At 40.8% G+C, this 23,893-nt stretch overlaps 1 protein-coding gene and 1 long non-coding RNA gene across 6 annotated transcripts in view; one reads left to right on the top strand and one right to left on the bottom strand.

Moving 5' to 3' along the window:
- The window catches only part of LOC148130236 (uncharacterized), a 41,915-nt gene extending 33,307 nt beyond the window's left edge, over nt 1-8,608 (top strand). The window contains exons 4-5 of one of the 3 annotated variants that reach the window (XR_015750143.1): nt 380-696; nt 7,110-8,608. This is a non-coding gene — a long non-coding RNA (uncharacterized LOC148130236). The remainder of the gene's footprint in view (nt 1-379; nt 697-7,109) is intronic. The other 2 variants (XR_015750144.1, XR_015750145.1) reach the window with 2 other exon arrangements.
- Nucleotides 8,609-9,411: 803 nt separating this feature from the next.
- SLC37A3 (solute carrier family 37 member 3) overlaps nt 9,412-23,893 on the bottom strand; it is a 34,915-nt gene continuing 20,433 nt past the window's right edge. For all 3 annotated transcript variants that reach the window (XM_087968493.1, XM_087968494.1, XM_087968495.1), the window contains exons 13-15: nt 23,692-23,843; nt 16,977-17,042; nt 9,412-13,927 (exon numbers count right to left, since the gene is read on the bottom strand). In XM_087968493.1, the coding sequence (XP_087824619.1) occupies nt 13,835-13,927; nt 16,977-17,042; nt 23,692-23,843 (311 nt within the window). In that variant the 3' untranslated portion in view covers nt 9,412-13,834. The remainder of the gene's footprint in view (nt 13,928-16,976; nt 17,043-23,691; nt 23,844-23,893) is intronic.

Raw genomic sequence — 23,893 nt, forward strand, 5'->3', positions numbered from 1 at the left:
GATTACTCTTAACCTTTGTTAGAATTCACCTTCCACTTCTAAGGTGCTATAAGAAATTAGAAAGCCTTCAAGATCTCCACTTAAGCTGCGGTTTTGCATTATATGTAGAAATAAGTGGACAAGATTTCTGTTTCCTGTCCTACAGTACAATTGTATTCCCTGACCCTTCATGGGAATGTAGTTGCTGGAGCTATGAAAAAAAAAACCAGAGATGAATGTTTTGAATGAGATGTCTGTAGAGTTGCTATTGTGGTACAATCTTCTTTTTTCTTTTTTAATTTTGGTGGCACCATTATAAGAAACATAAAAGCTTCTGCCAGTATAAGTCAACATCAGAAATGCTTCATTCAGGAAGGCTGTTATATATCTCTGCTTTCAGACCATGCCCGCCATATACCTTGGTGGGAAACTTGGTAAACATCCAATGGAACCTCCAAGTGCTTCAATGACCTGCTAAAAGGATGCAAATGACCAACTGTTTGCAAGGAATATAAATCCTTCCATTCCCCACTATCCTGTCAGAGCTGAAGAAGCTTCTTGGATGAGAAGAAAAATGTCTTCAAAAGAAAAACCAGGAAGTTCAATTACCTTCCTGAAAAAGCACCTTTGGGACAACCATGACCTGGATGACTGAGAATCTCTACAGACATCCAATGGAATTGCATCTCTGCCTTTGCAGTGTCAGCTAAGTAGAAGGTATCATCCCTTACATCCTCTACTGCCCTAAGAAGGATGAAATTAGGGAGAAATACTATGTAATGTTGTTATGATCTTTGGTCAACATGATAAACTGGCTGATAAATCTGTGAGCCAATTGGTGGAGAGCCTCTAAGAACAACCAGTTACCGAACTATTTATAAGGCGAATTCAGCTGCTCGGGAAAGATTAAAGCACCATTCTCAGTGAAGAGAGCTGGAGACCAGCTGAGCCAAAGCACAGCAGGAATAAGAACCTCGGATAGCTCCAAATGTTCTGCCAGCAGGAATATCGTTACATCACTCTGAAGTCTTAAGTAGGGAGTCAGGATTTATATTGTAGTCAGATATACTGACTGTTATATACTATTAGAACTGTCAAGAACCCTCCTCTGATTTTGTTATCTTACATCTCTGTAAGATCAGACCAGAGGGGTGGAAATGGGGACACACGGTTTAAGTTTGATGGCTATGCCCTGCAGCTAGGAGATTCTTATCTGTGGGGGATTGGCTTCCATTATCCTTCTGCCACATGCTGCAAAGCCTAAGAGACAGGGATCAAAACAGTCTCCCCATTTGAAACATCTTACGTGGCTCAGCGTTTGCAGGGGCACAGTATTCCCAGCATGTCATCATTCTCAGAGTATTATGGGAAATGAAAAGGGTGTCCACTGCCCTGTTCCAGGATTGCCTATTGCTGAACAAACCTGCCAGTCCTGGACAGCAGTAGTCCAACAATAGACTTCCTAATTGTACTTAGAATAACTTCTTGCAATTATCTTTGAGTAAATTGTTTTTGCTCCCTTATGGTGCTTACTAATTTCTGCTTCGTGGGGATTTGACTTCAGCATGAAAAACCTGTGAGCAAATTATATAATTGCTGGGCTTTTCTATTGAGGTCTAATATCTAAATTTAGATCATCCAGTCCCATATTAAAGGAACAGTATGACACAGCCTTATACATATTTCTTTAGTAAATCAAGAATCACCCCTAGCCACCCCCTTATTCCCCAGTAACTGGACTTTAGAATTGAAATTTAATTGCTTATTTCTCAGAGGCAACCTTTGATCATTTCATGTTCACAATCCCAGTCATAAAAAATGGCTCCTCCCCTTTTCTTCTTATCTCACTAATCCATACCTAAATTTGCATTCATTGTTTATTTCCTAGTTTGTTCTGGCATACAATCAAAAGCATTACAAAATGAAGTATATTTCTTGCATCTTCAGTGCATAAATTAGGAATGTGACTGGCCTTCTTACATATGTGGGTGCTTTCCCAAGAGCAGTTTCACAAAGGAAGATTTCAGATTTGAAGACATGCAAATATCAAAGGACTGTAGTCTGTAAAAGCTAAATCTGCCTGGTTGTAAATTCAGTCTTAATACTAGTAATAGTATAGGCCATTTTCACCCTCCTGGAGGCTTGAAGAAAGCCTCTGGAACCCAGGGAGGGCAAAAATGCTCCTCTCTGGCGTGGTGCAGGAGGCCGACTAGTCCAGAGGTCTCCAAACTTGGCAACTTTAAGACTTGTGGACTTCAACTCCCAGAATTCTCCAGCCAGCAGAGCTGGCTGGAGAATTCTGGGAGTTGAAGTCCACAAGTCTTAAAGTTGCCAAGTTTGGAGACCTCTGGACTAGGCAATGCCTACCATGGCCACACCCACCCAGCAACCGGGCAGAGCACCCTTTACTCAATGGTGGTATTCGACCGGTTCTGCCCGGTTCTGGACAACCGGTAGCAGCGATGAGCAGTGGAGACCAAACCGGTTCTCTTCACTGCTCTGTGGTTGGCCCACCTGCCCACCCGGGCTCCCATACTCACTTTTATGGCCAGAATTCAAAGTGCAGCTGCTTTGCGCGGCACAGAATAGCACCACGCGGCAGCTGCTGCAGCGACCACCATCGTGCAGGCTTGCAGGAGGCAAGTTAGAACGCCTCTGCACCTGCGCAAAGTGCGTGTTTGGCGCGCGTGTGCACGCAAAGTGTGCGCAGGCGCGCAAAGCGCGGCCACCAAGCCACACCCACCGAACCGGTGGCAACTTTATTTGAATACCACCACTGCCTTTGCTAAAAATTTTGAAGCCCACCCTTGGTTACAATGGCACTGAATGAAGGGATTTATGACTTGTCTTTTGACTTTTAACCATTGCAGTGCCCCTGCAGTCATGCAGACAAAATTTGGGCACTTGGCAACCAAAGTTATTACCTAACTACCTGTGGTCATGTGATCACCATTTATGGCTTTTCCTGCCAATGCCCCACAACCAATGTCAATAGGAAAAGTTGCAAGTTGACAAAGTCTTTCCCACCAGCCTTTCTTCTCTGACACACATCCTTTGCCTTCTTTTGTTGGCCTCACATACTAATACACCCCCTCCACACACACTTTCTCTGGCTCTTTTTACTTATGCACACACACACACACCTTCCCCTCCCCCTTTCCCCAGTTCCCCTATACTCACCTCCACCTTGAGTTCCCCACTGCAGTACCACCACCACCTGAGTTGCGAGCAGCCAACGATAGGCCTCCAAGGCCTCTCCCACACTCCCTGCAGCACCCCATATTCCCTACCTGGGACTTCCTCCACTTCCTGCTTAACAACCTGTAGATCTTGAGTTATGATGACAACCAGGCCAGGATTGAATTGTCAGAAAGCGGTGAGGTCACACAACATCACCCTTACAACTGCAACACCTAGTGATGGCAATGCCTGTCCCAACTATATTTGTAACTTGAGAATTCACCTCAATGTCCTCCATCTTGCATTCATTATGGTGTTTGCTTGCTCCCTTCTTGGGTTTTCTAATCAGTGGAGCACAAACTCTCCAATCTAGCTTAAGGAATATAGAATGAATAAGATTCTGTGAAACAATGCTTTAAAAATAAATCTGGCTTCATCAGATGTGATAGGATTGCCTGGTTCAAGTAGCAAAGAGAAGCAAGCAACAAATACCATAGTGACAAGAAAAAGTTCTTCCAAAGATTTAAAAAGAGAGAGACAGAAGCACCAAAATTTAGAAAACAGCTCAGCAACAGCACAGTGTATGAGGAAGAAGTAAAGTCCCAAATATCCAGGAATGCAACATCAAAACATAGAGCTGGAGCTGAACAAACAGAATGCAACAATATCCTAACTTGCCTGGCATATTAATTTTGATGTTCTGCAGAACCAACCATTATATTTTCTAATTCACGGGTTATGGCTTAGCATGTTGTGTGCAATTAGTTGATTGTGGCTTATTAAATGAACCATGGCTTTGTCTGCTGCCTTGCATTCCAAATCACAACAGTTCTGTTGTGCCTTTTAAGGCATTTTCTAAGAACTTGGCACAAACAACTGCTTGTGAAACAACAATTTTACTGACAATGCTACAGCACTTTGGGTCAGGTTGACATTGCCAAACCCGCTGATGAATGTTTTAGGCCAAACAAAAGCACTGTGTTAACAGAGACTTTGAAATGGTCAACACTAAGCTGGGTCAGACCCCAAGCAGCTTGGTTCTTGCAACATCATACTGATATTCTGAGAGTAATCTATGTTTCCAAGCAGTTGATCACTGTTTAGCTTAGCTTGTTTTGTGGCAATACCACAATTAACCATTCAAAATGAGCTATTCTTCTCTTCTTGCAATTGTCATTGATTCCCCCCACCCACCCGCCATTGATTTAATGGTATTTGGAAGATTAGACTTGGTAAGAAATGGGGACCACATTCATCACTCTTGTGAAACAGCATCAGGCTATTTTCAAAAGACATGTTACAGAGAGTTCTACACCTTCCTTTAAAAGAATAAAATCTGTTTTTAAAAACAAGATTGTCTACACAGACAGTCAGTTTCACAGGAATCTGATTTGTTGCTAATCACAATTATATATCTTCTGTGGCTTCCCACCAACTTTTTGAGCCACAATGGCGCAGTGGTTAGAGTGCAGTACTGCAGACTATTTCTGCTGACTGCTGATTGCAATTTGACAGTTCAAATTTCACCAGACTCAAGGTTGACTCAGCCTTCCATTCTTCCAAGGTGGGTAAAATGAGGAGCTAGATTGTTGGGAGTAAGATGCTGATCCTTTAAACCATTTAGAGGGGGCTGTAAAGGGGTATACCGTATAAGTCTGAGTGCTATTGTTATTGCTATATCTGGCTACTTCTATTTCTTGGAGGGGGGGAGGGCCTCTGTAGTTTTTCCCCCTACTTGCCTCTCTCCAATGGTCTCTTCCCCTTCAATCTCTATGGTAACCAACATCTGGCTACCTTACCATAGAGTTGAAAGAGAACAGAATGGCAAGATTTGTATGAAGATTCCGAGCAAGGTCAACAAAGATTCACTCATTGCTGATCACTTTTGTTTTCTGCAGTGTGAGCAATGATGGATATTGGTCTTTATAACAATGTGGCCTGCAATACTTGATAATCTGTCAAAAATGGCATCCTACAGGTTGAAGCAGGAGAGAGTCCAGATGGTATTTACCATTTCATCCTGCGCGCAACCTCTGCTTCACCAAGCTATCAAACTGGCATGCTGGGAGATAGGCAGGGCTGTCTTAACGCATGGGCCTGATGGTCACTTGCCCGTGGGCCCCGTGAGCATAGGGGCCCCATACTAATCTGTGTAGGTTAACCCTTCAATGCACCTTGTATCATATAAATATATTATACATATATTATGCAAATATATGTTCAATTTTGTTGACCATTTGCATTTTTATTCCTGTGAGTAGTTGTCGTGGGGGCCCCAGTACACTGCTTTGCCTGGGGCCCATAATGCTGTTAAGACAGCCCTGAAGATAGGTTGACATGTGTTCACTGCATTCCCAAAAAAATGCCACATACAGGTTTAGAATTAATCTATTACTTGGGCAACTTGATGCCGAATAGAGGCCATCTGTCAGGGCACAGCAATGTACAGTATGGTAGCATATTTTCCTTTCACTGGAGGAAAGCATGTTAAGCCAGCTGTCCGGATGAGCCATTACAGCAGTGTTCCCCAATTTTGACAACTTTAAGACGTGTGGACTTCAATTCCCATGCTGGCTGGAGAATTCTAAGAGAATCCAAACATCTTAAAGTTGCCAAGGTTGAGAAATACTGCCTTAGAGTGATCAGACTCTGTGTAAAGCTAACTATGTATGTTAGCAAACACTACTCAGCATTGATTTTTGCAAACTATAGCAAATTTCATCTTGTCTCCTGTTTGTTGTCATATTCAAAAAGCAGAACCCAAAGAACCTATGAATGTATGAAGGGAGGAGACCGAGGCTAATTCCAAAATATGTAAGCCCACCTTTACATACTCTCCATTTGCAAAGGGACTTTCCGCTATGCATTACAGGCATCTATTCAACTCTAATGTATAAGTCATACTCTAGAAGCTTACTGCAAAGCTTAATTATCTAACTACAGCTAATTGCAGAGGCTTTATAGTATGTTGAAACTCAAAAGGTGGAGAGACTGGAATGAAGCAATAACTTCCACATTTTGGCAGAAAGAAGAAAGTGACACAATTGAGATAGAAGCTATTGCTCTTTAAAATGATACTGGATTCAACAACTTTCTGCAAAGCTTAATTATCTAACTACAGCTATTGCAGAGCTTTTATAGTATATTGAAACTCAAAGGTGGAGAGACTGGAATGAAGTAATAACTTCCATTTGCAGAAAGAAGAAAGACACAATTGAGATAGAAGCTATTTCTTTTTTTTTTTTTTAAAAATGATACTGGATTCAACAACTTTCTGTTTGGTAACTCCACTCCAGTTAAATTTATTGACCATTTTGGAATACGGCACATCTTCCTATCCACAAACCACCGTGTTAAGTTTTTCAAAGTACTGCTATTTGAAAAAGTATCAAAGAATATCTGAATGTATTTTCTTCTCACTTCCCACATTTGGTATTTGAAAGTTAAAGCCAGTTTTCACCAATTTGATATTCTTCACAGGATTAGAACTAAAAGTCCAAATCAATAAATTTGCTAGTAGGAATTCTGGGAATTGTCCCAAAATCTTTGGATGGTTGATTACATTGCTTGTTGTTTTTTTAACTAAAAATCTCCACAAGTGTTTTGTAGAAATGCAGTTTGAAACTAGTGTTAATAAATTAAGGACTAAGAAATACAAATACACAAAGAATTCTGGAAATTACATCTTGTTCAGATTTTGCTCTGGATTATTTTGTAGGTCTCCAGACATAAAATCAGTGCAGAGATAAAGTATAGATATGACCAAAAGATTCTGTATGATAAGCCACAATGTGGTTTGCTGGGTTTCAGCTTAATGTGTGGTATAAATCTAGCCAATTGTGGTTTATTCAACAAACAAATGATCAAGCAAAGCATGGCTTATAATGTGCAAACTCAATTGTTCCATCACGAAGTATATATTTCTCCACTTTTCTTTTCCTCTAACACAGATGGTCTAAGCTGGTAATGGAAAGAAAAAGGATCTTTTATTACCCTTAACAGTTTGAGATACATATTTTCATCTATGCCAAGGTCAAATGAGTGCTTCTTCAATTTGCAGTGTAGTATGTCTTGTCATTCAAAATATCTAGGTGATGGACAAAAGTAAACTCTGGCTAAGAATTTGCTCTTGTGAGAAGACTCCTAGTTACATTATTCTCTGGTCCAATTCTATGCCAGGTTTTCCTAACAATCAAGTGTTTTCTAATAAATGTTGGATTTATAACATGAACATCTACTGATCAGAAACAATGTAATTCCTTGTTGGACCCGAGAAGGATCCAAGTTAAATAAAGTATGTTGAGGAAAAGCTTAGAACAGAAGAAAACATAACAGGCTCTGTAAAAGTTACTCCATTCCACCAGATTATTTAATTTTATCTCTTACTCTCCCTTGTTTCTTCTAAGACCAAGGGTCCAAAGTTGCATGCAATCCTTTGTCTCAAACAGTGGTGGGATTCAACATTTTTTACTACCGGTTCTGTGGGCATGACTTAGTGGGCGTGGCAGGGAAAGGATACTGTAAAATCTCCATTCCCACCCCACTCCTCGTGGAAGGTTACTGCAAAATCCCCATTCCGTCCCCACCCCACTAACCTGCTTTCTAGCTCCATTCTGCTGTGCAGGGCAACAAAAGAAGACCCAGCCAATCAGCTGGGACTCAGGAGGCAGAGAATAGATGGGGACGGAGCCAGTCAGAGGTGGTTTTTGCCGGTTCTCCGAACTGCTCAAAATTTCCACTACCGGTTCTCCAGAACCAGTCAGAACCTGCTGAATGCCACCTCTGGTCTCAAGAGCACTGAATGGTAGATCTCTGCTTTCTTTTCCTGTGGTCCAGAGCCTGTCTTCCTATTGCCAAAGCAGTAGTATAAAGAAACCTTTGGTGATTGTGGGGGGAGAGAGACCAACCCAAAAGGTTCCTGTTCTAAGTGACTTTGCTTTAAATCACTGGATTAAACCTAATAACCTGCAAGCGTCTTTCTAGGACAAGGGTCTTCAAACTTGGCAAGTTTTAAGACTTGTGGACTTCAGCTCCCAGAATTCCTGAGCTAACACAACTGGAGGAGGAATTCTGGGATTTGAAGTCCACAAGTCTTAAAGTTGCCAAGGTTGGAGACCCCTGTCTGATAGTGTTTGGAACTAAAAAGGCTTCCCCATCCTTACATCCTTTTTCATCCTTTACAATAATTCTGTGAAGGTAGTATGAAGAATAATGATTGTCCAAGATCACCCTTTGTAGATGACTGAAAATTAGTGAACATTATGCTTATTATTCTTTGTTCCAGTTCTGAACTCATCTGGATTGAGCTCTTACAAAGAAGATGTAAAATATAGTTGCTGTGAAAAAGAACATCTGATGTTCTTAAAGACCCACCAATTAGATCAACTCCTCCCAGGTGAACCAGCAACAGAAAGGAGTTCCACCAGAGCTGGCTGGCCGGGCCGGGGGAGGTGAGAAGATTAAGCCTCTTGATGTTATATTTCACGGGCTGCCCGTATATTGTCAGAACAACAGATGGGGAATTACATTTGCCAGTTCTGTAGATGAAAGGTTCCTTAAATGCAAGATTAGATAAGCTACACTGTAAATAGAAATCATCATTCCTCCTCCTCTTCCTCCTCCTCTTGGATTGCTACAGCAATAAAAGAAAAAGTAGGAATGTTGAAAAACTGTTTACTCTTTGGGGTCCTGGACATTGCCATCTTATAATCATAAAGCTAAAAGGGACAGTTGAATCCAAATCCTTGCTCAGTTAAAAAAAAAAAAGTTTAATAAAAACATCCCACAGATAGATTCTGGCTTTCCGCTAGTGTTTGACTTCCTGTAACTTAAATCCATCATTCTATATCCTGCATTCTAGAGAGAGAAAATAAGCTCCTTTGGATTCTCTGAGACCTAAGGAGTGCTATCATGTCCCTGTTGGTCATCTTTTCCCAAGATTTTATATATATCCTTTCATGTCTCTCCACAGGATTTAATTTTTAGTTCTTGATCATCTCCTCAGATGCCCCTCTTTTAATACATTCTACTGTATATATGCTCCTTCAATATTTAGGGGTACTGAGCATAAACTATTATAGAGAATGATCCCAATCTCTCAACCACCCTCTGTAGAAAAATATCTATTTATGGAAAGTGTTCCTTTTACAACTTTTAAAAAATACTTTGCTTTATGGTCAACTTAACACAACTCCCGAGATGAGGGAAAGCAACATCCATTATACGTCCAAAATAAAAAGCATGTACAGAATCTTTCTGTTGCCAAAAATAATTTAATAAAATCAAACTCAATTGGACAGTTGACAGCATGTCTTTTTCCCCTACATACTTTCAGAGAATTTAAGTGGAAATATATAAGATAGAAAGAGAAACTATTACCAAGAACAGAACGTTTCATAGCACCCCATGAAGAATTTGTTATTGACAGCATTTAATTTTCATTCATTTGTTCATTCATTCATTCGTTCATTCATTCACATGGCTGCCCATCTCAAATACATGACTCTGAGCAGCAAAATTGGCTCTTTGCAAAGAAAATTCTGTATATGTTTTTATTGTGTTTGCTAAGATGAACAATTTCTATTTAAGTTAACAGCTACCCAGGCAAAAGGCAAACAAGCATTCCCAATGCAGTAGACATGGTTTGAACATACGTGAGTTGCCATTCCTCGCACATAACAGTATTTCAAACGAAGACAATCTGCATTAAAACCAATTCTACCATACCCTGGAACAGACTTTGGCAAACCTGGAACCTTCCATACTGTATGTATTGAACTGCAGTTTCAGCTATGCTGGCTGGAGACAATGGGAGACACAGTCTAACAGTTCAAAGGTGCCAGATCGGGTGATTGCTTCTTCAGAGTGTTGGCTCGTCTTCACCTTCAGCCAGCCAAGAAATCCATAGACTGAGCTCTCACATTTTGATTCAAGGATGTGATTATAAAGTTTCCTGTTATTCTCTCATGGTGAAAATATGCAGGAAGGGTGGTCTTTCTGGCTGCCTCCCATCAAGCTAATCAGAAGTGAGAAAAGTGATTATGTCCTCAAATCTGGAAAAGCTTCTTTAACTAGGGCAGAATTCAACACACATGATTTCGTGCTTAATTCAAATCATTTAAGCATATTTTCAAAGAAAGTACTTTCATGATTAAAAACAAAAGTCAACAGTTGAGAGCATCTCTTTTCAAAGTAAACCATGAAAGAGTTGATGCCACAAATCACGTGGAAAAGGACAGCAAGAAAGAAAAAAGAGAGAAAGTAAAATTTGCTTTTACTGTACTTTTTTTCCTACTCTTGGAGTAGATTTCTAATTTAAAAGTAAAGATGTTGGGAAATGTTCTTTTTTTTAAATGCTCATAAATTAGGCTATTGTGTATTGTGAACAGTGGAATGGAGCAGCATGGCAGGAAAAGAACACACAAAACAGTAAACCAACACAATTAAGAGACTCTTAACTTATCAAAAAATTTCACTTACAGCAGCCACAACACGATTTTTAAAATCTACATGAACATATACATTTTTAAAAGAAACTAACCATTAAGCACATACAAAATATTTAAAACAAATAATTTCTTCCCCTCAAATTCACAATTTGCTTAGTGTTCTTTTTTTATCTCAATCTCAATAACAACCAACATTAGAAATGTAAGGTCAAGATGACATTTAAGTCAGCAGGTAAAAAGCAGTTTTGAAAATTGAGTTGAGGATCCCAACACCCTAAAGAAACTCATTTTGTAGCATTAATCTAATTTTCAGTTCTTGAAGGCGGGATTTGCATTTAAAAAACTACTTCATTTTTAAATTAACTGGTTTTCTGAGTTCCCACAATATACTGAACCGTGAACTAACTAAAAGGGCTATGTTTGCACAACACATTGACTCAGAAAAATGAAGTTTCAGCTGCATGCATGCAATGGCACGGTGCACTTTCAGAAAAAGGTTAACACTGGGATACTTTCATCATTCGCAGACATGTTTGAAACTGGATAAGTGTGCTGTTTGAACCCAGTTACTGTGGTCTGTCAGCCTGTGCTGAAGATTACATGTCCATTCCCCCCCCACCCACCCCGTTTTGAACTAGAGTCACCAGCTAGATCTGAAATAATGCTGAAAAAATCCATCCCTTCTGTAGGAAGCCAGAGCATGCCCTGTTTATTAAACATTCAAGTGGGGGCATAATGAATAAGGCCTGCAGGTACGCGATTGAGGAATACATAAACACGGGATAACACCAGTTATTCCACATAAAAAAATAAAAATTGGAATCTGACTGCTTGATGCACATCAGTTTGCACAAGTAATAGAGTTAGCAAGTTTTTTTAAGCTGGAGGTATTATCCCAAGAACAAGTGCTGCGTCAGAGGTGCTAAAAATAATGTTTTTAAAATGCCCAGAATCTTACATCTTTTGACCCCAAAAAAGACCAAGATCTTACACGATTTGATGATTTCTCAAGATTTGGGCTATTTAAAATCAAACGTTTTGCATTTAATTTTGGGGTATCATAAATGCCACTGAGTACAGCACTTGTTAATATATTCCTGTTTGGAAATTTCCGAAATCTGTAAAAATGGCATCTTGGATAGATTGATTGTATAGTTCAGGGGCCCACAACCCCCGGTGGACTGGCTGTGGCATGCCAGAAAGCAGGCTGCACAAACAAGCAAAGCCCTATTTGCAGGATGCTGGCAGCACATGAAACCACGCCTCCTCCGGTACACGGAAAAACCTCTCTCCATGGAACCGGTCCCTAGCGATCCAAAGGTTGGGGGCCGCTGGTATTGTTATAGGGTCTTAAGGAAGAAAAGATCAGCTTTGGTGGAATCCTTAAAAAGAAATCTGCTTATCTGTAGGCGACAGTGATCTCCAGTAAAGGAGACGTAGTAAACAATCTCAAACGATGATAATTATTCCCTTTTATTTCCCTTATCATTTTCTCAAACCTATTTAAAAAAAAATATTAACAAAAATATAAGGATCCTAATAAAACTGTGATTACTACCCCTCCATATAAAATAGTTGGCTCTGTGCACCTCCAGAGACTTCGCTTGTTTTCACATATTAGACAGTTAAGAGAAGATAAAAATCAAGTACGGAATGCAGTTGCTCTGCTAGAGAGAGAGAGAGAGAGAAGGTTAAATTAACATGAACATCTGGATAGGACAAATATTTGGAGATCAAACAAACACCCTAACAAATGTTCTTTTTACATAAGGACACCAAGGATTTCAGAGCTGCTTTAATAGTAGTACCCTGTTGTATATTTTTTTTAATTAAAAAAAAATACGCAGTTAGGGAGCTACCAAAAAGCTTGCAAAAACCAGCAGCGGATTGGCCCAGGTTGCTCTGAAACGCTCTTTTGATACTAAATAGTTGGAAATGCCTTTCCTCTTCACCAAAGTAAAATGCAAAGAGCGCTGTCCATTTCCTCCATTTGGCAGCTTTTTTTTTTTTTTTTTGGTGCCTGGATTACAACACAAAGATCCAAACTTATTACAGTACAAAGAAATATACAAGGGACGGTTTGTGTAAAGGCACCAGCCATCAGCTGGAGAAGCTTTTTGCTTGATGATTCCACTCTGGTTTGCAAGTGGGGGAAGACAAGGTATCCGAAGGATTTCTCCCTTTGTGAATAACATTATCTTTGTGAATAACATTACATAATAACATTATTATATTGGCATCAGGGCAGGTAAAGTGGCTGTCCTCTTGCCGCTGAACTCCAATTCCCATCAGCCCTAGCCAGCAGAGCCAATGGGGAGACACAAAGGAACCTCAAGTTTAAAAACGTCTGGAAGATTGCCACCAATAAATGAGCACAATAGGAAGAAAGCAAGTATAGTAAGTCCTCTGTTTAATGGATCTTGAATGCAGTAGACAAAATAGGTTGGATCTGGATTTTTGTCTGAATTTCAGGCAGTATCAGAATTCATCCCAAACAATGGATCAAATCAGGTGAGGCAATGTTTTCTGCTGCTGCACATGCATAATTTGTTTTTTAAAAAATAGTTCATAAATAATTCCCTGGTCAGTTAGTGCCTGTCTCAAGCTCTTTTACAAGATTTGGTGACTATGTCTTGTAAGAAAGGGTAGAAATGTTTGTACTTTTAGGTATACCATTTACCTATGGCTTCATAGGTAAAGGCGACACCGAACACTTATGATTATTAAAGTAATTTCATGTATGGGTACATTTTGGCCTTGAACCATCTCATTCAGCTTTAATAGATACCCCTTTCCCCTGCCCGGGTCCCTAATCCATTAAATCAAGGGTTTACTATACAAACGCTTTTTCTAGGCACAATCACTTTCTGCTTTCAAGAAACCTTTCTCCCACACACAAACCCAATGTTTTTATCATTTGATCTTGATAATCGCACAAACAAGCCTTGGGAACAAGGGATAAAAATCAAAAGACGTAACGTCTCTCACGGTTACACTCAACTAAGCCTTCCAAGCATACAGCCAGCTCTTTCCCAGTTGTGGGTTTCCATAGCATTATCTTCAGATGGGATTCAGATGACAATCTTTCAGCGATGAACGTGTTGGTGGCCATTTCTCAGCAAATCCGATCTTTGTGGATGTAAATCAAGAAATGAATGCAAAAGGCCTGAAGTGCCAAGTTCCCTCTTGGAAAAACAAAAGTCCACTCAACAGAAAAGAGAAGAGGGTCAGCCAGCCAACCTGCGCGAGCGCCTCTGCGTAAGGAGCATATTGGTTTCTTTCACGATCAACGGCATGATGAAGACCACTGTTAAACTGGTCTGCAAAAAGAAAGATATGAATAGCTTTGAAGCAGGGGTGGGATTCAATTTTTTTAACAACTGGTTCTGTGGGCGTGGCTTAGGTGGTGGGCATGGCTTGATAGTCATGTGACTGGGTGGACATGGCTTGGTGGTCATGTTATTGGCTGGGTATGGCCAACTCAATATCACTCACATCGAGGCACGTATCTCCTCCCCTGGCCTCTCATGACTGTGGGGATGCTGCAATAGTTGTAAGTGTGAAAAATGGTCATAAGTCACTTTTTTCAGTGCCATTGTAACTTTGAATGGTCACTCCACACAAGCAAAGTACCAGCAAAGGAGGGAAAAAAAACTCCAGAGACGTTCCTGAGACAGGAAGTCTAGTCCTGCCAAGAATGTAATAAGGGTTAACGGAGAGGCAGTTTTTGTAAGCAATACCAGAATGTTTCCTTCCTGCCTTCCTTACAGGATTAGGCCAGTAATTTCTTCTAACAACCGGTTCTCTGAACTGCTTAGAATGTTAACAACCGGTTCTAGCGAATAAGTGTGAACTGGTAGAATCCCACCCCTGCAATTATGGCATTAGCTCTAGAGCAGTGATGGCTAACCTTTTCCGAATGGACTGCCCAAAGCACGTGAATGTGCATGTGTGTGCCCGAACCTGCAAAATGCAATGTGTGCCACGCCCCTGTGCATGTGCCCCACCCCTGTGTGTGTGGCTCCCTGCACATGTGCTCCCGTGCATGTGCCCTCCCATGCATTCCCCACCCCCCATGCATGCGCAGCAGAGACCCGACGACCAGCTGGCTGGTGGGAGGCGTGCGCGCATGCGCAGTGGAGCTAAACCAGAGCAACGGCTCACATGCCCACATGCGTGCCATAGGTTCGCCATCACGGCTCTAGAGGGTATCAAACGTTAAACAGAGGCAGATCCAGATTTGCCGCCCCGTGTACACTTAGAAGGACTTTGGGCCTGTTCTGTCTGTTTGCCCAAATGGCCCAATATTGCTTATTTTGATGGAAGCAGCATCTATCTGAGGCATTTTCTACTGGAAGAGGAGCCAAAATCAGATCTACTTTGATCATGCCTTATATAGGTGATCTATATAAGAAGTGAAGATGAAGTGGCTAGAAGCCATCCTATGCTGTCCTCTATTTGGCAAGACAAAGCATACTTGAGTACAGAATACAGAACAACCGAATTGGAAGGGGCCTTAAGGCAATCTTCTAAGTCCAACCGCCTGCTCAGATAGGAAACCCTACACCACTTCATACAAAGGTTGTCCAATCTCTTCTTTAAAACTTCCAACGTTGGAGCATTCACAACTCCTGGAGGCAAGTTGTTCCACTGATTAATTGTTCTAAATGTCAAGAAATGTCTTCTTAGTTCTAGGTTGCTTCTCTCCTTGATTAGTTTCCATCCATTGCTTCTTATCCTGCCTTCAGGTGCTTTGGAGAATAGCTTGACTCCCTTTTCTTTGTGGCAGCCCGTTAAGATATCGGAACACTGGTATTGTGTCAGCCCTAGTCCTTCTTTTCATTAAACTAGACATATTCAATTCCAGCAACCCTTCTTTATATGTTTTAACCTCCAGTCCTCTAATCATCTTTGTTGCTCTTCTCTGCACTCTTTCTAGAATCTCAACATCCTTTTTTACCTTGTGGCGACCAAAACTGGATGTAGTTTTCCAAGTGTGGCCTGACCAAGGCATTATAAAGTGGGATTAACATTTCACGTGATCTTGATTCTATCCCTCTATTTATGCAGCCTAGAACTGCGTTGGCTTTTTTGGCAGCTGCAGCACACTGCTGGCTTATATTTAAACGGTTGTCCGCTAGGACTCCAAGATCCCTCTAGTTTCTGCAACTTGTCCCTGATGATAGAAGGCATGCACTTGTCAAACTATATAGCCCCTCATGGAAGAAATAGTTAAGATAAGGAAAAAAGAGGGTTCTCCAATTAAAATCCACATGTGTGTTTGCTGAATGACTAGCGCAAGTGAAAACTGCCTCCGACTCTAGTCTACATTCAATTTCCCACCCTTAGTTTAATTGATGGCCTTTCCCCATAAAGGAACAGCCGTACATATTTCTGCTGGGTGAACTTCCATGATAGTCCCCCTTCACATTGAGCCCAGCTTTTCCAATCCAAATATGTGGACTACAGCTCAAAGAATGCCCCCATCAGCTCACGGCTACTGCAGAGAATTCTAATAGTTGAAATCCATGCTTTGCATCCATATGAAGAAAGGATGTTTAGCTCTTAAGAGATGTTATTATACAGTCCCGTATACATTTACTCAAAGTTCTACCTAACCTACTTACTCTAAACGAGTTCAGGATTGCAGCTTCCCTATGAGGCACATTCTTCAAATGCAGGCCGTTGAGACGGCAGACCAATTACAGACTGAAAATTACACCCATTATCAATGATACAGATCAGACCCTAACAATCTCAATTTCACGTGAGAGCTATTTCATATTGAATGTCATGCAACCTATGAAGAAATTATATTCAATGTGTTACAGTTGTCAATCAGATGATTCATACATAATGCCATCTTCTGTGAAATTGAAGAAATGTAATCCTTCCAGGATTAAAAAAGTTAAAATACATTGAAACTACACTGAAAACTTCTATAAGGTTTGATTGCCCTTCATCTTCTTTAGATGAATTTTAGCTAAGAAACGATGTGTTTCGTTCTCCTTATTCAAAATGTTTAAATATTCACCTGCAATTGTTTCCGGTCGAGAGATGGCATCAGAAGGGGGACCAAGGGGCTGGATACCAGCCAGCTATTAGCAATTCAACAGTGAAAAGATTGAGCCATCAATCAAGACATTATCTCATTGGGGCCACAATCCTTTTTTTTTTAACTGAGAAGAAACCCCCATTGATCTCAACTGGATAATGTATAGACTTGTACTCTAGCACTGCAATTTAAGATAATGCTAACCCAGGAGTTTTCATCTGCTTGCTTAACAATTTCATATCTGGATTTTTTTTTTCTTGCTGCTTGGTAGGAAAGGGTATAATCTAAAACTGTAAAAACAAATGTCTTCTTACCATCAGAATGAAGAAATAGAAAACTTGCATCCATCCCAACTTCTCCTGGATCAAAGATACTAAGTACTAGAAGGAAAGGAAATGTAAATGAATTTTAAATCCTAAAAGGAATGCATACGAGTTTTATTTTTCTATTACTGTTTATGCATACAAATATATATTCATCTCTAATACACACACACACAGTTTCCCTGAATAATAAGACCTATCCCAAAAATAAGCCCTAGCATGTTTTTACACATGCACCTTATATATGCCCTACCCCTCCCAAATAAGCCCGACTTATGAGCCTGTGCAGGTGCCCAGCCGCCCATTCAGTCTCGTTGCTTATGGTGCCACAGCCGGAAGGCAGAGGAGTGGAGCTGTCTCTTGTGCCCCAAACCGGCTTACCTCAGGGCCCCCGCAGCCAGGCCATCCATGCCCCGACACCTGCCTCACAGTGGCAGCACCAGCACCCATGTGCAGCAGGAGCTACATGGCCACTGGCTCACTTCTTCTGCTTGCTCACAGCCACAACTGAACAGGAGGCCGAGTGGTGTGCTGATGCCATGGCTGTGAGGCAAGGCAGGTGTCAGGGCATGGATGGCCTGGCTGCAGGGGCCCTGAGACAAGCTGGTGCTGGGTGCATGAGGAAGCTCCACCCTCTGCCTTGTCTCATGGCTGCGGCACTGGCACGTTGCTTGGCCTCCTGCTCTGTTGCGGCCATATGTAAGCAGCAGTGGGCCAGCTGCCATGCAGGGTACTGCTCTTCCGTGAGCAAGCAGAAGTGGGCCTCCTGTACATGGGGAAAAAATAAGATTACCACCCCCCAAGTAAGTCCTAGTGCTTATTTTGGGTCCCAAAAGAAAATAAGACCCGGTCTTATTTTCAGGGAAATACGGGTATATTTCTATGCCTATACATGCATACTGCACGTACAAGGAAATACAAACTTATACAAAGACACACACAGAGGCTCCTTATATACACCTTTCCCTTGCCCTCCCCTTTGTCTAAGTAATTTTTTCAATATTAAGCCACGCTTCACACACAGTTCTTTTCGGAGGTGGACAACGCAAGCTCTGCTCCATCATATCTGAAGCACAGCAGGTAGGAGAAAATGGGCACGCAAATCTAAATCTTTACGAGAGTATCAAACAGCATGCTTGAAAATGCTGTCTTATAATCCCCAAAGCAGGGGAAAGGTGCTCCTTCTCCTGAAAATCCTTTTGCAAATCTAAGCATAAGAAAGGATATAGCAGCAGAGCTACACAAACACAAATTCTCCAAAGGCAGAAGTTGCTAAAGAAATCCACATTTCTTCTCCTCACATCTGAACCTAGCAGGGAGAGAGAACAGGACAGAGACTGAAAAGGAAGCCTAAGAGAGGAAATGGTCCTTAAGATGCCCCAGCCAGGAGCTGATGAGATTTCTAAACGAAAAGCAGTCGAACTTTAATTGCAGCGCTGCAATGCTGCTTCGATTTTAAATGCTGATGGATAAATGTTCTGCTGCTGAGGTCTGCACATTTCATAAGGTTTATTATTCTATTGCATTATGTTTTCATTGGGTTTTTATTGTGGCAACCCTCCTGTGGGACAGCTTCTGCCCTTCAAAGGTGGCCTTGCAAAAAAACAACCAATACACTGTTCGGTCTAAGTCCAACACTGCCTTCTTTGACTTCCACAAGATCAGAGCAATGATCTCACACTGGAAATCTCTTCCAAATGCCGCCTCCTCTAATGAGAGAGCGACATCGTCACTCTGGCAAAGCGCTGCTCTCTTCCTATACTATCTCCACATTCCTCCACATTCCTGTTTTAATTAAAAAAAGAGAGACGGAAAAAAATAGCACAAATTAAATCACAGTGGGGGAAAAAACTCCCACCACTTCACATAACTGCTGACTGGAATCAGGCAGCCTCTAAATTATATATATATATTTATTTATTTAATTTATTTATTTATTTTGTTTTGTTTGTCAAGCATGTATGAGAAAACAAATATAAGTATGAACATAAGATGTAAACATATACGTATAAATAGGTATAAGTATATGCATAATAAATGAGTACGAATCTAGAGGAGAATCTTAAGGAGATATATATATATATATATATATACTGTATGTGTATGTATACACACACACACACACACACACACGTACTCATTTATTATACATACACAAATATATATATATATATTTTAAATATATATATTTAAAAGCACAACTATAATGACATGGGAAAATACCCGAACAAAGCTGAATACCATACATATATTAAAATATTATACATATACATATACATATATGGGAATCCAAGAGTTAATAATGAGAAACTTAATAGGCCCTGAAAGTTAAACAGGCTAGGCAGCTCATAGTGGACAAACTAGCTTAAAACATAGTCATGTTTACTTTTGCATGGAAATTACATTTTCACTTGGGACATTTTGTGCATCAATAAATAATGTTTCTGCTTTTTATCCTCTTCCATAAATCACTTCAAATGGTTCTGGAGAGATTTGGTCCAAAGTGCCCTTGTTTCTACCGCTGGAATAAACCTTAGCGTGTTTATGTTTCACATGCTGGCTTCTTTAAGGCTCTTCTTTTTCTGACAAGTTCAACGTATTTCTGATGCTGACTTCCCACTAGGGGAGACAGCCCAGTTTGTGGAATCTCAGCTGGTTGCTATGGTGATGTACTGTCACAGATAACAGCAATCTTAGGTAGAGAAGGAAGTAGAGGATACAATTTGTCAGACACAAAGCCCTCGTGAATAAAGGAAGTTCGAAAAATTGGAGAATGGCAATGGCTAGGAATAATGAATTTTACAGAAGGTACGCCATTGTTATCTTCACACAATGGCCGGTCTTACAGCTTTGAAAAGCACTGTGTTGCTTCCTGAGGTCATGCAGCAAAGGATTAGTAATTTCTTCGAGCAAAACCACTCCAGAGTCAGAAGAAAGCCGAGAGGAATTCCACACTGCTTATGCTCCCTCAAATCAGACTGGCCAAAGCATTATTGTAACATTCCCCCAAAACCAAGTTTTAAAGATACCCTTTCCAGCCCCAGCACTTTTCTATAGTAGCCAACACTTTTGCCAAATCATTAAGTGCATTCCTACATTGCACTCACATCTCTTCCAAGTTTGTCCTGTATTTCCTTGTGTGAACACGTCTGCGACCTATCGAAAACTCTACAACAGAAGGGATGCTGCTTGCAGCTCTGACACTGGTCAAGAGAAACAAACATAATGAACGTCTGTAGAGATTCTCAGTCATCCTGAGGATGACTGAGGATCTCTACAGAACTTTAGCTATACAATTTGGGATGAACACCCTTTGAATGGTGTGGGAGTAGGAATGGATTTCCAGAGGGGGGAAAAAACTGCAGACTACAGGAACCAGGAGTGAACCTGAGGACACAGATAAATCTCCAAGTGGCCTCAACAACCCTTTAAAAAGATGCAAATGACCAGCTGTCTGCAAGGAGTATAAATCCTTCCATTCCCCACTATCCTGTCAGAGCTGAAGAAGCTTCTTGGATGAGAAGTGACACATCTTCAAAGAAAAACAAACAAGAAAGTCCAGTTGCCTCCAGAAGAAGCACCTTTGGGACAAACATAATGAATTTTGCTTTAGCCTAAAAGCCCACAGAAGAGATTTGTAAATATTAAATGGTTGTTTACACATAAAAGGAGCCAATGGGAAAAGGAACTCAGACAACCGTTCTTGTGAGCCATTTTGCAAGTGAGCAATGCAGCAGGCTAGTAAAGCAGGTAAATAGTTCCTACAGTCAACCCATGTGGGTTCTCGGAAGGTACACAAAAGCCTACAAACTTGAAATTTGGCACATGTGTTCCTCTTGGCTTCTAGACCATCAGAGCTTTAGTATTTCATATATTATTATTAACATGCTCTGATGCTAAGGAGTTCAACTCCCCCACCCTGCCTGAAAAGAAATCTGTTCTAAATACAAAACACAGGCAGAAGAGAGGCGTTTCAGTTTCAGTTTCATAGCAGCAAGCAGCTTTAGTACAGAACAGTTGAGCTAAGCATATCCAGGCTCCTTGCTGTCACCTTGCTCACACAGCAAATACTGTTTCAGTTTCCAAACAGCCCTCAACTCTCTCAGACCCTGACAGGACGCTAGCCAGATGAATACTGATGGATGCTGGTAGGCAGAGGCCCAATTTCCCCCCCTTATTTTCCTCCCCAAAAACTAAGCCCGATCATATAGTTTTGTAGTAAAGCATGGGTATTAAGCTAGTAAGGCAATAAATAAAAATAAATAAGAACAGCTTTTATTCTTGTATTTACGTTTTTGTTCATGTGTTTACATTTTTATTCATTTCCAGTTCTTTACAGCCCACCCCATTCTCCCCAGACTTGCTTGGCCATTGTAGGAAATGACATCCAAAGTGGGGTCAGCAGCCTGGTTGGGCCTACTGCATTGGGATATAATTCTACACACTTCTGATCTTCTTCACAAAGCACGAAATCACACTGGGACTTGCTTGTCCTTGGTTTCATGTCATGCGTGAACTCATCCATTACGGCTTTATATTTTGCATGAAGCAGGCCACTGATGCAACAGAGCATAAGTTGCTGTTTTTTAAAAAAAGTACCTTCATGTCCTATCTATGTAACAGAAATATGACTTGTGAATTGTCACCTTACATTTGCTAAGATGCTGTTAAAAGAAAGGAGCAGAATTTGGAACTGGCTGAAGGCATTACTGCTGAAAAATTTATACCTTTAATTTTGAGAAAGGCTGGTTGATTTTAATTCTATTTATAATATTTAAATATGGCATCCTTCCCTGTCCAGTTACATCTCTCTCTCTCTCTCTCTCCTTTCTCCATAAAGAGTTAGTCTTCCTTTTTCCTACTTTACCAAAATAGCTACCAATTGTTCTTTTGTTCTCTGTATCCTGTTTTTTTTAGTTCTGCTTTTGCTATTTCTGCTAGATTTATTTATGTATTTATATCCTGCCTTTACTATTTTTTATAAATAACTTAAGGTGCCAAACATACCTAGCGCTCCTTCCTCCTCCTATTTTCCCTATAACAACAACAACCCTGTGAGATAGGTAGGGCTGAAAGAAAGTGAGTGGTCAAAAAAACCAACCAACTGGCTTTCATGCCTAAGAGGAGACTAGAACTCTCTGTTTCCTGGTTTCTAACCTGGTGTAAGTACTACACAAACCAGTGAAACCTGGTGTAAGTACTACACAAACCACAAACCAGTACTTTGCAAGTACTACACAAACCAGTGAAAATCATGCACTGGGCTCTTCCTTCCCCCTGCAGAAACAGGGAAGAAAGATGCTCTCTTCTAGGTGACACGGAAATGAATAAGGAAAGGCATAAGCATAGAAATACAGTAGAAAGTGAAATTATTTATATCTCCATCTTCCTAGACAGCAACATTGCTAGATATGCAAAGTCGGCTCTCATTGTGCATTATCCTCCCCATTACACCCCCACATAATGCCTTAATAGTCTGAAAAGGTGAAAGGGAAAGAAAAGAGAGACAGTTTAAGGCAGGGGTCTCCAACCTTGGCCACTTTAAGACTTGTGGACTTCAACTCCCAGAATTCGTTTGTATTAATTCTGGGAGTTGAAATCCACAGGTCTTAAAGTGGCCAAGGTTGGAGACCCCTGGTTTAAGGCACAAGACTAGAAACCAGGAAACTGTGACTTCTAGTCCTGCCTTAGGCACAAAAACTGATTGGGTGACTTTGAGCCAGTCACTCTCTCTCTCTCTCTCAGGTCCCCTCAGGGTTGTTGTTGTGGGGAAAATGAGAGGAAGAAATAGTACTGGCTATTTACCAACATTGAGGTTATTTATAAAAGTAATAAAGGCAAGATTTTAAAAAAATCTTTTAAAAATGCTATTTGCCATAGGGAAGATCTGCCAAACAGCAGGCTTTCAAACACATAAGTTAGCAGCACCACAAAAGATGCTGTTTGTATGAAAAAGTCAGCAGGAGCTCAGGATTGGAATTTGACTGCAGCTGTTTGAATGTCCTCTAGATACGCTGAAAGCATATTTTTCTAAACAAAAAGTCCCCAATAAGTTATGTTTTCTCTAAGGAGAGTTCACCCTTTTTTCTTATCCCTTCTGAAATGTAACGAATATTACTACTAAAACAACCTTTAGTGAAATGTTGCTGAAAAGAAAAGCCTGCCAGATCTTAAAATTTCAATTTAAGAAACCTTCGCTTCGGTATTAGTCGTTCTCCTCCAGTTGCTTAGTGACTGAAGTTACAAGAGATTCCAAAACACCAACCCCCCCAGGGCACTTGCAACCCAATTCCAAAATTTGGACTGCTCTCCCCCCCCCAGGGTCACATGACTGCATTTTGAGCGCTGAGCAAATTTATGGCCATTTGCAGCATCCTGTGGTCAACGTGGCCACAAGCTGTTTTAACAAATCTGGCATTTACTTACTTCATTTCAGCAAAAATGGCCCATAGCAACCAATGGGTATATTTAATGATCGCCACATTTGCTTAACAACGGCAGCTTCACCTGTTAACCGTACTGATTTGCTTAATGAGTGCTACAAAAATAGATCGTAAAATTGGGCCTGTAGAGTGATGATTGCCTTATGACTATCGACGCTTCCAATCAGAATGAGCAGGTTTCATTATGGTCATTAGTCAAGGACCAGCTATATGAGTTCCTTCATTGCTATAACGATCCTGATTGCTTTTCCGATCTGTCTCACCTGACCCACAGCGGCCCCAATACTGCCGGTGCCATCCACAATCCCTGTCACGGTTGCAAGAGCTTCGCTATTTCCTTTGATCGCGTCCTGATGCCCCAGGTCTGCAGAAATGGCAGAGCTGATCATGTTGGAAGGGCCTCCAATAAAAAACCCTATGAAACATCAAAAGAAAAATGCAGGTAAGAATGAGAAAACAGAGGAG

Source organism: Notechis scutatus, chromosome 6 (assembly GCF_049901735.1).
Source record: "Notechis scutatus isolate UNSWTSFEM ecotype Mainland chromosome 6, rNotScu1.2, whole genome shotgun sequence".
In the NCBI taxonomy this organism is placed as follows: domain Eukaryota; kingdom Metazoa; phylum Chordata; class Lepidosauria; order Squamata; family Elapidae; genus Notechis; species Notechis scutatus.